The 17151-nt window shown below is 40.0% G+C and overlaps 1 protein-coding gene across 2 annotated transcripts in view; it reads right to left on the bottom strand.

The window, feature by feature from the left end:
* The window catches only part of MAP3K20 (mitogen-activated protein kinase kinase kinase 20), an 89881-nt gene that overhangs the window by 66692 nt on the left and 6038 nt on the right, over window positions 1-17151 (bottom strand). The window contains exon 1 of one of the 2 annotated variants that reach the window (XM_054277852.1): window positions 16269-16454. In XM_054277852.1, coding sequence (XP_054133827.1) covers window positions 16269-16427 — 159 coding nt within the window. In that variant the 5' untranslated portion in view covers window positions 16428-16454. Of the gene's footprint in view, window positions 1-16268; window positions 16459-17151 lie in introns of those variants that run through there. The other variant, XM_054277851.1, reaches the window with a different exon arrangement.

The following is a 17151-nucleotide window of genomic DNA, read 5'->3' on the forward strand; positions in this document are numbered from 1 at the left end:
ATCCACTGGTGTATATCACCAAAAAAATCTCACTTTTGGAGATACTGTGATAGAAACACACACTTTAAATACCTTGTATTGATTCTAAGGTTACAATCTTGAAGAAAGAAAAAGCACATTACCAAGAGAGCTCATTTCTGTTAAACTATCATAATATACCACAGATAAGGAATATGGACATAAACTTATTTTATTCTGTTCTAGACTCATCCCATCTTATGAAATTTACTTCGAAAATGAATTTGCATCATGCAATACAATAGGATTTGTTAGTAGTGAAATGTATTGGATATTGACCATTTGAAAAGAAAACTGAGTTTTATACTCTAGTATATTTCTTTATAGCAACCTTGGCACAGAAATTGGTATGTTATGAATAATTTGAAGGCTAGAGGATTAAAAGTACTAGCTAGCAAATTCAGGTGGTGTCTGTCAAAACACTGCAATGGCTTGCTCAGCCCATGAAAAGCAGGCTGGTCCCTCTAAAAATCACAGGGGCTTTGTCCTTGTGATGTGGCAGCAAACCCTCTGCCTTGTGCAGTAAGAGGGAATGAGATCAAGCTAACTGGCTCAATCCTCCCTCTGACCTCCATCAGTGCCATGACCACGTGGAGCCCATGCAGCGCTAACTAAGAAATTGCAGGATCGTGGTGTTTTCCTCATGAGGAGGGTTAAAAATGTGCTGTGAGACAAGAGGCTGCTAACAGACTGACAAAACTAAGCAGAGGCACTTTCTGCAGAAAATCCTTAGAGAATGTTTAGTAAGCTTGAAAAAATTCTGTTACATTTACACTGCCATTTACAAAAAAAATCCAAACGAACAAAATACATAAACAAAATTTATGGAAAAATAACTTATTTTTCAGACAGATTTCAAGTAGAAATACACCCAAAGGACTGTTGCATTTTGCAGCATACAATGTGAGGTTGTATGAGCATTTAATAAAAGGTATCTGATAAAGGCAGATCTGTCAAGAACAAGTTTAGTTTGGATTTCACTACTGTTATTCACATAAAGCAAAACCATTCAAAACATGCACAATCTATGTATTTGTACTGGTGTAAGAGTTTAGAAATGAGCAATATCTGCAATATTTGTAATTTTTAATTCAAGCAGATTTGGAGTACTGAGCTGCCTCCAGCTGCAAAGCAACACCAGCAACTGAGTAGAAACAATAGATGAGTGGACTAAACAGCAGGGCTGAAATACCTGAGCTCCCATAGAGCTCTTTATTTTCAGCAATCATCATTTCTCTTTTCAATGTTGGGAAATTTTCCAAGTTACTCACAATCACTTTGAAGACAAACTGGCTATGGAGAACAGTAACAAAATCCTCAACATTCCTAAAATACAACAGAATAACAAAACTTGAAACTTTGACTCCTGGCATACTCCCCAGGTGAGACGATCGCTAATCTGCAACACAGTGATCATTCCAGATCCAAGAAAAGGGAAAATATCCAAGGAAATTATTTCTGAGATCAAAGTCACTGTAGGTTTCACGAGCACCTTGATGGAAAGGCATTTTGGTATGAAAGTGATGGGCAAAACGAATCCACGCTCAAGGAGCCATGGCCATACATATGTAAGTAGAGCAGTGATTTTCCTGAGCTCTGCAGGGTATTTGTAAGGAATCTCAATAAGACAACCTAGAACAAATCAAATCTCATTGTACAGTACCTTTGCTAACAATTAGCATAGACTGCAACAGAGACAGCAACAGCTGTACTTATGCATCCTGATCCACTCCTCTAAAGCAGCTATGATCTTTACAATGAAGTATTTTTCCATCTTAACCATGAAAACTGTAATTTAACCACAGGAAAAAAACCCCAGCGTGTACTCGATAAACACTCACTTAAAGCCTGTCTTGGAATGGATAAATCAATCCTACTATAGATAATGACAGGGACAACACTTGTTGGGAATCTCTCTTATTGGAATTCTAGTAAATGTTGTAATTCTTGAAAATGTAAGTCAACCAGGCAGTTTGAGCTCACCCTTATGAAAAAAAAACACTTCACAAGATGTTATATGTTAACAGCACACCACAAGGTTTTGTTTTCCACATGGGCTGCTAGAGCTCTGCACAAGGCTCTTCCCAGCTGCTGCTCAAAACTGAGCTGCCCCTGCAGAAAAGGTATGAATAGTTCCCTACCTGGAGTACACCTAACTTAAACAACCTTTCAAAACAGAAATTACAGCTGTGACCAGCAGCCATAAAAAGGAAGCAAAGTAGTTGCCAACTACAGATGTTGGCACTCTGCTGAAGTGAATGAGAGTCTTCCACACACAAGAGGCATTTTTCTGTGACTTTCACTGATCCCAAAGCACAACTTCACAAATCTGAGAATTTCAGGAAAATGAGCTGTCACCATTATCTGAATGACACACATCATGGTTTTATGTGAAACTGTCCAAAAGATCCAGCATGAATCATGGTGAATTCTACCTGCTTTTCAGACAAGTCACTCTTCTTTGTCAAAGACTGAAAATTGTATTTTACTTGGAAACTTGGTTCAAATGCTACTTCTACTGGGTAGCAATGGTCAAAAAACAACCACCACCACCACCAACAAAACTAGACAAAACTCATCAAATTTTAAGCTTTAATCTCCATGAAACATGGACTAAGCGTTTATTTTTTCTTGGGATTCTTCATGCTGCCTTTATGGTAGCTCAATCTTTTTTCCATTAGAACTAAAAAAATTCAAGTAAAACAATGGCTAAGATAAAAAACTTAGAGAAAACCCAGCAATATTCTAAAAGTGTTGTTAGTGTCATATATCAACATTTATTAGTATTACTTTACTACATATTTCTGACATGTAACTTCAGCTTTTCCCTTACTCTTCTGTGATGAATTTCTTGTACACAGAACTCCCTCTCTTATCTGTCTTTATAGCTCTAGGCTTACGCAGACAAGGCAGTAACAACCATTTCATTTCTAATCCTTGCTATACAGGAATACAAATAGGTAGCCTCAAAATACATTTTTAGGAAGTTAATAACTTGAATACCAGTATCTCTGAACTCTGCAGAAAGAGGAAATCCAGAAGAACCTATCTAGAAGAGTGAGACTACAGACCGACCTACACAGGCAGTTGCTTTGAGTCCAAGGAGCAGAGAACTCACAGGGGTCTTGTACCACTACAGGACATCAAATTAAGTCAAAAGTCTCTTTTCTCATTGCTCTTGTCCAATGAAACCACAATATCTCTAGCCAATTCCTTCCCCAAACTAGGGAAGAACATCCAGAGGTATTGTAACCACCAACTACGTCTGTACTAATATGAGAGGAACATCACACATACTTAATGGGGAATTAATAACATTTAAAAGGCCAGTTACAAAATGAAGATCATCTATTCTGTGGTTACAAAACCACTGACCTGCACTAACTCCTCCATCGCCTTGCACTGTGCTTGCCGAGGACCTGCCATAAATGAAGCAAAGAGGAAGAAGAACTGTATATACATGGGACCACAGGAACTTTCAGGACCAGGGTCACACACAGAGTCCAACAAAACCTCTCTCCTGGGCTGTACCTAAAGAGCTGAAAAGAAGGCATTATGCTGCAGCTAATGACAATTCCAATCTGAATCTGAGAGCAGCAGAGACAATTTGCATCTCTTCCTATTCCAGCAATGCCTGTAGTCTTTGCATAACTACTAACTGATTTATGCTCCAAGCATGACAAGGATTAGATCAGCAAAGTTCAGTACAATGAACTGAGCTCACAAGCTGGATCCAGGGCCCAGAACTCCCTGATGTTTTGGTGGCACAAAGTACATTCAAATCTGCAATAGGTCCTTGGGTGTGGAAGAACAACAGCATCACATATACCACAGCTTCCCATTTTCCAGTGCCAGACATACCCAAACCCTTGCCTGAGAAACTGACTCTCACCAAGAATCAGACACAAGCACATGTAATTTTCCATGCCACTTTCAAGTCAAGTAAGGCTGAAATGACTTCAAGCATTCTTCTTCAACTAAGAAAACCATCCTCTGGTAGTTTTGCTGCCTGAGACACAAGCCTCTAGAAGACACAGCAAGAACTCTTTCCCACCCTGTCACAGCTATATGGCTATGCAACACTTCCCTTCCCTTTCTAGATGTGCTGCTACTGTGCTGAGCATTTTGCTTGCAACACCACTGGCCTCCTGAGGGTATTTACTTCTAGGAGACAATTCCCTTATTCCAGATAAAGTCCTTCCTTCTGCCAGGGAAGAGAGGGAGAAAAACAAAACAGTACTGGCAGGAGAAAAAGGACCTAGAGAAACATTCCTCTTCTCTTCAAGAAGAGTTAGCAGTATCTCATGACTGGCAGTGTTATTATAAAAAAGGGTTTGGCTAATTCCGTATATGCAGAAGGCTGCCATAATCCTCCTGCCTTTTTTCCTTCTTGAGTTTGAATTGTTGGACTTTGAAGAGTTTTTAGATCTCTCCTCAAGGTCGATTTTATCAATTATCTCTGTCTATCCAAATCTGTATATAATTACTGTAGTTAGCTCTGAGGGGAGAATGAGACCATTTCGAGGTCACTATTGTGCAGAGCAAGTGTGATGGTCTTGTATATTACTGCAAACCTTGCAAATATTATTTTTAAATATTTAAACCATTAATTAGTCCATATTGTATCCTCAGGGACAGTGCAAGAGATCTTAAGCCTTTAGAAGTGTCCTGCATCTTTTCATGTGTCCTCATTGTTTAGTTTAGACTAACATACCTTTATTATTGTGTATGTACAAAAAGAAACCACAAGGTGTAATAGTCTTTTGAAAATATTGCTTTTTTGTTCAAAGTCTCAACTGAATTCAGAATTTTGATGGATTGAAGTAAATGGTGGTGCTAGAATAATACTAAAGGCTTAGAATTCAGATTGCAATTCTTCCAAATGTATATTTTAAGATACACAGTTTCTTTAAAATGTGAAGAAGCAAAATTCCTCATAAAAGCTGTGTACACAGAGGGGTTTTCACAACAATGAACAGCCTAATCAGGGTGAAGAATCCTCAACTGAAAGCTCACAAAGAAATCCCTCTATCCTTTCTCCATTTTTTCAATTCTACTTTTCTCGATAGGGGTGTCTCACCAGAGAACCTGAAGAGTGAAAGATTTAAGTATAGGACAGAAATCCATCAAACCCAGGCTTGTGGTCCAAACCCAAGCAGCTGTCAAACCCAGAGATAGGAATGTATGCTCACTTCTGCCTAATAAAATTTGAATCAAACACTTTGCATCTGATTCTCCATGTGAGCTTTTATGCAAACTTCTAAAGTGCAAGGAATCCTGGGGTGGAAGAGCTATTCTGAGAGCTTTCACATAGTTCATGTAATTAGGGAAACCACTTCCTTTGATTGTAAGTGTTCAAAACAGCTGAATTTCTCCTTTCAAAGGACTCTGTGATTTGGGTCATCTCTTTTACTTGCTCTTTTATGTTTCTCAAGATGAGAGGTGAGACTGTAAAGCACATTATTTAGAAAAAAAAAAGATTCCACTTTTTGTTTTAGGGATTGAACTCTGACTATTCAAACGCTTGTCATTTGGAAATCTATCTTTCTTTCCCTCCCCCTGTTTCCTTCTTTTTCTGATAAGCTCTTCAGTGGCTCAAGCGAGCATAGCCCAAAACGCCAATTTAAACCTAAGGGAAAGCTGAAATACGGTACATAAAGGAAAAGGGACTCTCATTTCCCTTTGTGTGGCTGTGCTTGAATATGTAATTATAGAGGAGCTCTAGCTGCAGGATCTCAGTCCCCATGTCACATTTACTTTTTAAATGGTTCTAAACATTGACCAAGCAAAAAGGCAGAAATACAGATTTTTAAAAGGCAAACAAAGCAGCTGCCCTGGGCTTTGAAGTGGGCTTGCAGGTTCTTCATTTCTCAAAAAGGGAGCTCGGGTCACAGTTTCAAGGCAATGACCATGTCACCAGAGCTAACAGCTGATGCCAATGTTGCTACAGAATCAAGTGTCACTCGGCCTGAATTTCTTGAGTCAGGCACCCTGTTAGTGCTGTTACTTCACATTCATCTCACTAACAGCTGTAACAGGCAGTGAATATCCTGCTTCTCACAGTATAGCGCAGAATCACACGAGTGAAAAGGCACGAGATTTCTTAAATGCAGGTTTTAAATTTATCAAGTAAAAACAGAACGCTTGTTGATCCTAGGAGGACTGAACTTTATTCCCAGTCAGTGAAAAATTGCAGGACTCCTTCCAGAATTATAGCATTTACAGGGAATCGGTCTGCAATGGGAACAGAGTAAACCACTCGGAGCACAGTGCCAGAAACCACAGTACTGCCAACTTCTGCACAGGACAGATGAGACACTGGCTTGGAGAGACGACTTTACAATAAAGACTTTGGTACAAATACAAAAACAACTGAGGACCCAAAAGTTAAGAGCAGAACTCCAAAATGCGTGGTCCTTTTGAGTGGGATCTGGATCCTGCATTTGCCTTTAGGGCTCTCACAAACTCTTACAGGGGTAACAGCAAGGCAACATCCAAAAGAAAGAGGAATTCAACATCTCCAAATTGTAGCCATCTGTTGCTCCATACTTATACCACACACAACACCCTCAGCATACAGAGACATATCACAGGGAAGTCAAAAAGCCTTTTCCTTTGTTTAGGAGATTAAAAGTACACAGTTCACAAAGATGGAAATCCACCAATCACTACTTATAAGCCTTCATGTTTCAAAGGTTTGCCTCAAATGCATCTAACATTACTAAAATTAGAGATGTTACAAGATTAGACAAGAAGTAATTTCTGCACCTTCTCCCCCCTCTAATTTCACATGGGTACACATGACACTTTCTCAGCTGTAAAATCCTTCCAAGAGGAAAAGATAACCTCTCAGTAAATGTCACTCATCTGCTCCAAGGTGCAACTACTAGTTGATTTTAGCAAGTTTCCAGAACAATCTACTCATCTCTCCTATGCTACCTCTGCCAGATAACAATTTGCAGAGTGCCTCAGCTTTCACTAAAAGGCTGCCACCCGCCCAGCCTGCACGCCTGTCTTCTGGCTATCCCACCTTCCAAGAGCAACTTGGTACAAGCAACTGCATCTCATCTTCTGCTGTCTACCAAGAGCTTCCTCACTTCTCCTAAAACAGCTCAAGGGATTTTACCACCCATGCTTATTTTTGATGTGGCTACTGGTAAATCAGGCGCCCAATACCCAAAACCCACAGCTATTTGGTCAGTCATGTATATCCTAACACATTTTTTTTTCTCCCTTGCCTCCACCATTTAGCCACTAGGAACCTCAATTTTCAGGAGTTTTGGAGTAAAAAAAATAAGCAACCAGAGGCAGAAGATAAGTGGGTAAGTGTGTGGCACTGTTCCCCTTCAATGACATCCAAGGGCCAGGCCCTGTTGTGCCAAAGAGGTACACCCATAGGGGCCCCTCCTGTGTGCAAGACACCCAGTTTCCCTGTGGAGCTGGCTTTCTTAAATAGAAATTACGCAGAATGCAGGTTCTCTAAACATTAGTCTAATAAACAAACATGTATTTGCAACTAGGATTCTTCCCCAGTGGCTGAATTGCAACAGATGAAACATTTAAAAATATAAACAGGGCAGTTTGGAGGCAGTTGGGTCAGAAGCACAGCTCTGTGTTTGCCCTTGCTGGCCTCATCTCCCTGGTGTGTGAGTACAATTAACTGAGTATAAGAGAAAGAGTTAATGCTGAAGCTGTTCTCTGGGCTCCTCTGCAGCCTCCAGCTAACATAAACACATCTGAATATTTCCCTGTGACTGTTTATACTGTCCTCTTAAAAAGGAAACTTTCTCTATCAGCACCTTAGTGAGTGGAAATAGGTAAATATGAAATAACTTTTACAGTCTTAGTTGTTTAATTACAATTAAAAAGACTGATTTTGATGCTTGCATCCAAGTTAAGACATATTTTCCCTTTTCTTCAACTCTGTTTTCAGAGAAATCTTGTTCTCCAGACCCTTACACAACTCACATGCAGCCAGTTTAAAATTAAGGACTAAGAAACAACAAAAAAAAAGGGAAGTAAAGTAGGGCCTATGTAGTTCCATAGAGCATTTTATTGCCCTCTTAAAAGCACAAAACACGTTGTTCCAAATTCCATTGCCACCATGAGTGTGCCGGGTTGTTTGGGGACCCAGAAAGAGACTGCAGCCCCCATGCTCAGCTTTGAATACTCCTGTGGAAAACAGCCTCCAGGAGATGAATGGGCCCAGACTCAGATCACATCAACTCCAGCACAGGTCTCTGACTTCATCTGAACCATCACACAGGCGCGCAACAACTTAGAAATCCTGTCAGATTGAAACAGTACTTCCTCTCACCTCAAGAGCTACTCTGGGATCATCAGAAACAATTTGTCACTCTGTATGCTGCAAGTCAGTGCAAGCTATTTAATCAGCATCCCCAGGAATTGCAACACCAACAGATTTCCATGTGGGTCATGTAAATTGTCAGCTGTCCCCTCAAAGCACATAAAACTCAAACATGCAATTCCTTATCATCTCTCAAATTACCACTCACCTGTCATTGTGATTTTCTACTTGTAACACTGTTTTAAGAAAACCATATAGTTAAATAAATGTCTACATAAGTCTAACTTGAACCAATCCTCAATTGCTTGAGCCTGCGACAGCCTAAAACAGCACTTTGAGAAAAAAGGATTTCTTCTGTATCCATGAGATTTCCACAGCAAAGCTTCAGGACAGCTTAAATACCCAAAAATACCATTTTGCAGTTAATCACTTCAACAGAAGCTCAGGGTCAGAAAATGTCGTGGGAGGGGAAACAGAAGAGCTGCCATTTGATGTCAAGGGTTGCTGGCATAAAAAAATAAGCAACACAACCTCTCTTCCAAATTATAAGTTACAACTGAGTGCACGCAAAAAGAAGACTGAAACAGAAGAAACATATCTAGAGAAAAATTAAAAATAAAATTTTAAAAAAGGCAAAAAACCCACACAGAAAAATCCCAAAATAAAGAAACAAGCAAGCAAACAAAATAAATCACCCTAGGAAAAATGCCCTTAATTGCAACTAAATATCTACTGGAAATGTAAACAGCCCACTGTCAAACAAAAACTTGCAACTGACAGAATAATTTTTATGACAATATGCAATGGAATTAAATTAATTACAAAAGTAAAGAATATTTAATAATATTCTAATGTTGTGGACATATCCTGCACGTCATGGACAGAAAAGAGGACAAGAAAGAGTGCTTTCTAAACAATCAGATATTTTCTCCTTATTCTAAACAACATTTATTCATAATTTATAGGAAACCAGCATAAAAACTTGTTCACTTGCAGATATTGCACCTTCTGAAATAAACAACCCCAAAACAAACCACTGAAATTGAAGACCAACTGGAGATAACTGAGATAAAAGAGATATCCTAGAGATATTCCTAACCCAGGGTCAGGCACACAGTAATTTCCTGTGACTCAACCAAGCTAAGGAAGCTGTACCTATATTCCTAATGAGCAGCACATGCAAGGTCACTTCAATTCTCCCTGACAAAGTTTAAGGCAATTCAAAAGACAAGCAAAAGGAAGCAATAGACATATCTGGTGCATCTTAGCTTAACAATTTATCTGTTAATCAAATTTGTTTCTGTAGCAGCTGTTCAACACTGGCCACCAGTCAAGAGGACGTGCACTTGCCCCTTTACAATTTTAGTACAAAATCCAGTGGTCTGCACCACTGACAGTTATTATGTCTCAACTGATTCAAAATAACTTTTGAAGCCATATACTGCCAGTGTGGGCCCTGACACATCAGTTTCACTGAAGCTGATATCCATATCAAATTAACCCCAAAGTTGGCTTGATTTAAAAAACCATGCATATACAAGCCAGTGTAAGAATCTCAAATTAAGTTAGTCAAAAAAAAGCACCAAACCACACAACTTGTACTACAAATACTCACTATTTATATGAGGCAATTCACAAGTTATTACTCATTTAATGAAAAAGTTGGTATAAAAATGTTTAAATTCATGAGTAAAAAAATCCACTACAATAAAATGTAGCAAAATACTGACAAATTCCTTTCTATCTCTGATTCCTGTGTTTCCAAGATTGTTTTAGGAGGGAGAGACACAGGAATGAAGTTTCTTAAAACAGACAAAATGAAACTAAAGCCTGCTCTAGGCAAGAATAATTGTATTCTGGCATCTTTCATTATACTGGTGTCTCCCAAATATGGGGTTTGGACAATGTTTTGGTTGCAAACACATATGCCATGACATAACACAGTCATATCCAAAGCATCCACTAACAAAATCTCATGCAGTGACTTTCTTGATTCCTGGAAATATAACATTCATTTAGAAAATAAAGTCCTCCAGAAAATTACTCCTTGAATGAAAGCCAAGAATAGGCAAATAAAGAATCAGTCAGATTCATTGCAGAAGTCTGTCCTACCCAAAATGATTTATTCTGCAAGATACAGAATACAGAACAGCTGGAGCATCTGAAGCAATTTTGACAACTTCCAGTCTATCAAGGGTGCTAAGTATCCTCTTGATACCTTTTGAGAATACCCTAGTCAGCACCAAGAGGAGTGCTCTAAGCCAATTCCTTTACCAAAATATATTTATAAAACCTAAACAGAAAACCTTGCAAAATAACTCTGTAAAACAGAAACTAAGACATTTTAAGACATTCCTCTTGTATAGTAAATACAGTTTTATCTCCTTTTAGCAGCTAACACTACATAGAAGTAAACCTGAAAAGAGGTTGTAGCCAGCTGAAGGTCAGTCTCTTCTCCCAGCAATCAGCAATAGGACAAGAGGACAGAGACTTAAACTGCACCAGAGAAGGTTTAAGCTGGACATCAGGAAGAAGTTTTTCACAGGAAGCGTGACTGAGCACAGGAAGCGTGACTGAGCTCACCACCCATGGAGGGAGGTGATGGAATCACCACCCCTGGAGGTATTTCAGGAAACACCAGATGTGGAGTCAATGCCATGGTCTAGGTGACAAGGTGGTGTTTGGTCACAGATTGGATTTGATGATTTAAAAGGTCTCATCTAATCTAGTTGATTCTGTGATTCTGTTTTTCTTTCAATGAATATGGGGCTGGATGGGTTCCTATAAGATCAGTTATTGTGAACTTTGTAATTTTTCAGTATAGGTGCAGATATCCCTGGAAAGTTCATATATTAGATTCCTACACCCTGCAGTAATTTCATACAGTACACACTCTGAGTCCTCTCTCAGTGTTCATTACTCTCAATACTTGCTGACTCAGACCTGAGAGAGGTAAGGGAGTAGAAGCTCCTAGAAAGAGCTAACAAAATATTAATAGAGCAACAAAATTTCCCTTCCTTACAGCCAGGACCCAGTGTGGAGAGTCATTCTAGGCTGGCACCAGAGCACCCATACCAGCTACAAACTACAAAGAAAAAGAACATCTACTATTTTTAGTCCTGTCAGGGCTAAAGCATCAATTTCAGTTTGTTTTGTTTTGCTTTTACTCTGTTGTTTTTCTCTTGTTACTGTTGCAAATCATTGCCAGTCCTTACTCTCATGACCCACATAAAAATTATCACATGCTCTCTTTTAGCACTACAAACATGAATGAGGTAAGTCCAGTGACATGCATGTGATTATACTTAACTCATCCCCTTCAGAAGGTACAAGCCCAATCTATGCCTTCTGGACAGCCCATTCCAGAAGTGGATCATAAAAATAAAAAAAGTGAACAAGCTGCATTATATGCCATATGAAAATTTTTATAAAACAATAAAATATCCCCCAAAGCTTACAACACACGTATTACATACAAGAAACCCTGACAATATAAAATTAACTTCCATGGCAGTCAGACTCCAGGCAATACAGCAACAAAAACAGAGAAAGCATGTCTTTATTTTTGAGTCTCATAAAACTCAAATGCAGCACAGACACGACTGAACAAGGCATGCATAGTTAACGCTGCTCAATTTAACTTCTTCTATCCACAAGTTAGTTCTGTTAGTTCACCAGAAATATTTAAGTATTGCCCAGTAAGATTACAATTCCGTTTTACTGGATTTTTTTCCACCACTCTCCTGCAGTTTGCACAGACCACTGCCAGCATTTTGAAGAAGTCCAGGAACATATGTTCTGCATGAAATCAAGAAATCCTGTACCCAAGTACCCTGGTTGTAAAAGCTGAAGCAATACTGCTGCCCATCAATAGCATGGAGACAGCTTATGGACCATGGAGTACTTTCAAAGACCTGTGGTATTAAAATTAAATTCAAATTTCAGGTGAAATTCCAGCAGTAATAAACCTCCTGGTGAAGAACCATACCAAGAAGAACCAGCTGCCAGCAAACTGCCACCAAAAGCCAAGCCCTCAAAAGCAATGACAAATAACAGGTAAACTTCAGAGATGGGCAATCAAAGGAGGTGAGTGCTCTTCAGTGAAAAGCAGTCGTGGCAAGGCATAAAACAACATTTGTAACACTTCAATCCAGCAGTTATCTGCTCAAGATAATGGAGTCAAAAGAACTGCTAGCAATTTGCAGAAGAAGGCCCCTGGCCTCAGTCTCTCCCACTCATTTCAGTGGGAGCCAAATTATGGGTTTATCTAATAATTCATATAAATCCCTCACAAAAATACCAAATAACTTCTGGAGTGGAGTGGTAGATGTGCAATTTTCTTCAATGAGTGGACACAATTATCACTCAGGACAAAAGGACTGATCCTGCTACAGGAGGCATTTCTACTCTGCCACATGCATCATAAACATCACACTGACAGCTTAATTTTCTATAAAACAATTCACTAGGAACTCCTGTTCCCTACTTTAAACCTATAACCACTGTAGTGGTTGTACTAGATAGTAAAATGGCAACTTAATTTTTGTTTTGCTGCTATTTAATCACTCAGGCTACATTCCTATGTTGTACTTAATCAGCACAATTCTTGCCCAGTATCACGTCGATATTCTAACCAAGACCTTGCAGCAAATATATATTTTTCCTAGCAGACCTGTTCAGGTGTATTTTTTCACATATACACACATCTCTTCCCATAAAGTTGTGTTTTACTGCCTGCATAAAAAAGTTAATGCCTTGCAGAGGTATTTCTCAGATTTCAAAGAGTTTCAAAGCAATCTGTTTAAGCAACACTCTTCCAAGTATTTTTAAGTTTTTCTAAGCACATATTCTAATATGCGATGCTGGAACAAAACTTGCTTTGCTTCACATGTTAGAACTTGATAGTCCCTGGGCTAATATAAAACCTCCACGATCTTTACTGGTTGTGATTGGCTTGTTTAATAAAATGACACATAGATACAACATATTTGCAGAATGATACCATAGCTCTATTGACTTGGCTTGCTCCCTTGGACTTGGCTAGCATGAAATGCCTCTGAGCAAGTTTTTCACAACTCTCCCATGTTTTCCCTTTAATCAGTTGTTATGGATTATTGGCAGCAGTTAACAGAAATACAAGACATGCAGTCATGGAGATAAAAGGACACTTCCTTCCAAATAAACTAGAAAGAGTAGAATCTCAGATTACGCCAAGCTAGAAGGGACCCACAAAGATCATCAAATCCAACTGTCAGCCCCACACAGGACCATCCCCAAGAGTGCCTGAGAGCACTGTCCAAATGCACAGAATAATTAGTTTTCTGGACTAAACACATCCAAACACCTACTAAACACAGATACACCAGAGTTACAGCAAGTTATTTTTGTATTGATATCAGAAGAGTCATTAAGTCACCATGACTTCAGTGCAGTCCAGCCACAGACATTCATTATTGCCATCACGACAGATGAAGATGCTACATATGTAAAGATGTGAGGGTCATTAGGGTCAGAAGACCTTTTGGCCACCAAGCTGGCCTCTGGTACAGCACAGGCCACTATACGTCAGCAAAATGCTCCTGTGTTGAGCTCAACAACTTGACAAAAACAATTGTCTAAAAAGACATCTCAATGAGAAGACAGATGAAAAGGATCCTTCATCTTCACTGCTTTCATTTGTAGTCTGTGCCAAGTGTTACTCATCCTCGCTCCCAATAATTTGTGCTTTTCTTTCCATTCTAATTTTTCTGGCTACAGATTCCAAGCACTAGTTCCTGCAATAACTTTATGCACTAGATTAAACTATCCCATCATTTTCTCCATATGAAAATGCAATGTTTGTATATAAGCTCTTACTTTTTAATTCTCTAAGGTTGTTGACAGAAAAGTTCTGCCAAAGCTTGTCAGAGTTATTTAAGGCATCACCACTTGCCTCTCCACCGCCTTTCCAGAAAACTTTCAAGAGAAAGTGCCCATACCAATGTTCCCATAACCTGTCTGATTTAGTTTAAGTTGCAAATTATAACCAGTCCAAAGAAAAATAAACAAATTTGTGATGGAAGGCACTTGCTCCCCTTCTGTCAACTCATCCTGATGGATGATATTCATCCCTCTTGATACCCCCACTCTCACCAACTTTCCACTTGGTGTTTTGCAGATTCCCTTGGGCGGTCTTACAGTTCATTGACACTCTTTTAAACAGAACAGAACCACACATGCCTAACAACAATTTTCCCAGTGCTACATAACAAGATAAAGCACACCTGGTTTTAACAAGATAAAGCACACCCAAATTACTTTATCCTGATTTGCATATGCCAAACAATTAACCAAATTTGCCTAACTGCACCATGATATGAGCTCTTACTGAGCTGCAAGTCTTCATTAATCCCTAAATAAATCCTTACACTATAATAAGCTCTTTCTGGCATATGGGTTTTTTTCCTACTATACAACCTGTGCTCCTTGCTACTCCAAGCTGAACTTTGTGTTGCACTGTCTTAAAAAAATGTATTTCTGCTGAATGGTCCAACTGTGTCAAGTAATACACAGGATTTTCCTTCCTCCATCCTTTCCCATTCCATTAAGTTTTATGCCATCACAAAACATAGTAATATTGTTCTTAAATTTACTTTCAAAAATGTTTAAAGTACATAACAACAGGTCTAGCACACATGCAGGTAACTCCTTCAGAAAAACACATGTTCAATAAGGGTATTTCACTGAGATCTGCCAACCAGGTTATTTTTAAGGAGCACATTACTGATACTGCATAGCTCAAATTTTACTTTTCATTTATCTTTTGATATTAACAAATAGTAGGAATAAAGAGAACACCACAAACTGACATTGGACAGAATGTATAAATCTTCCATTGTCCTAGGAAAATCTTGAGATCCTTTTACATTATTTTAGACAGCAACATGCTTAATCATGATCAAACATGCTAATTACATCACCAAGCATGACACAATCATGGCAGCTCAGCTTCTGCCTCAGTGGATGAACTTTGGTGTCTGATTACTTACTAAGTCTATCATGCCTAGCACTGCTCTGCTGTCCTCCAGCTTGTAACTGTCTTCCTACAACAGTCTGAGGGATTGTATACAAATGACATCTAGTCAGGATGGAACAACAGCCCAGTAACTCTGCTGTCCATCACTACACTGGGCTGTGCTCACTGCTCCATCACTGGTGCTGACCAGCAGGCAGACTGGAGCACTGTGAGGACCACATACACCACACCTCTGCTGAAACTGTACAAAGCTGAGGGGTCAAAAGGACTTTCAGGCAAATTTAAAAAGCTTTGAAAGAAAAAACAAATAACAAGCACCTTTAGCTGGTAAAGGTGCCCTTAGCTAATTCTGCCATTTCCCCCAGGATTGCCAAGGACTCATCCGCCCTTCCAGGTCACAAGATGCCCCAAGGGAAGGAGACTGGTAGAACAGTGAGGGTTAAAACTACCTCACTGCAAAACCAAGCTACGACTATGTGGCTATGACTAACTAGGAGTTAGTGGAGCCCTAGATCAAAATCTTCATCAGGCAGGGAAGAGACAACTCCAAGCCTGTAGTGAACATAGATATGTGAACCACAGAACAGACGTCAAGAGGACAAAATGGAATCAGGTAATGATAGGGACACTTCCTATCTAGCAACATACTGGTAGTATCAACAGGAAATTAGTAGCTCCACAGGTGCAGCAAGCACTCCTCAGGGCCAGGTAGAGGAGAATTGCAAAACAAAAAAAGTGGGCAAAAAGAGTGAAGGGTTGGACTGCTCATTATGTCCTTACTGCAGCATCATCGCTTACAGAGTTTTGTAATTAAACAAACAAAAATCCCAATGTAGTTTGCCTGCACTACCTAGAGGATTAAAAACACTAGAAAAGAATTTCTGTTGTTAGCACAGCAGACAAAGTGAATGAAAAGTAAACTTTTACCTCTTTTTCTATTTTGAGCAGCTTCTTTACTGCCACCTCCTTGTCCTGAGAAATCCATCGGGCTCGGTAGACACTCCCAAAACTCCCTCCGCCGCAGTTCTCAAAAAACTGCAAGTCATCAAATTTAATTTGCACAAATGAAGCACTGGTAGACGACATCTCATAATGACAAAATATACCACAGCAAAACCTGTGAAGAGAAAAGTTTTTATTAATGCACATGCTCCAAGGATTTATGGACTTTCTTACCCATGTTCAGTCACCCCAAAATCAGAATCATAAGCACACTACAGTAACATCCACAGGCCACAGGAGGAAAAGAGACTGAGAACGTGCATTCCAACACAGAGTGATAAAGTCTGCATAATCTGCACAATCTATTAGGAGGAGCTGGGGTACAGAAACAACTAACAGTATTCCTCGGAGCAACCCTGACGTTTCCCGAGCACCTTGGAAGCAGCTCTGCAAAAGGCAGGCACGTGGCTGCCTTCTCCGCGGACAGACAGGAAGCGTGCTCCCGGCTCCCGGCCGCCTGCCTGCTCCGGCACGCCGGGCACGCCGGCCTGCGGCCGCGATGGCCACGCACGGGCACGGGCACAGGGACGGGCACAGGGACAAGCACGGGCACGGGCAAAGGCACGGGCACGGGGTAGCCCGGCCGGACAGCGAGCAGCGGCACCTCGGCACACACCGCGCGCCCCAGCAGCGCTCCGAGCCAGGCCGGAGCACTTGGTGCAAGGATGTGGAAAAACCTGGCCATGGTAAACTTCTCTTCCTGAGTGACTCAGATCTGTTTGCACGTTGTAACAAAGCGCAAGTACAGGGTAATTCATCTGGGTTACAATATGTGAAATTCTGCAGCCTGTGCCAAGACTGGTGTTGG

The sequence above is a fragment of the Melozone crissalis genome, unplaced genomic scaffold (assembly GCF_028551555.1).
Source record: "Melozone crissalis strain CALT ecotype California unplaced genomic scaffold, PUWL_Pcris_2 ptg000023l_1, whole genome shotgun sequence".
Taxonomy (NCBI): Eukaryota; Metazoa; Chordata; class Aves; order Passeriformes; family Passerellidae; genus Melozone; species Melozone crissalis.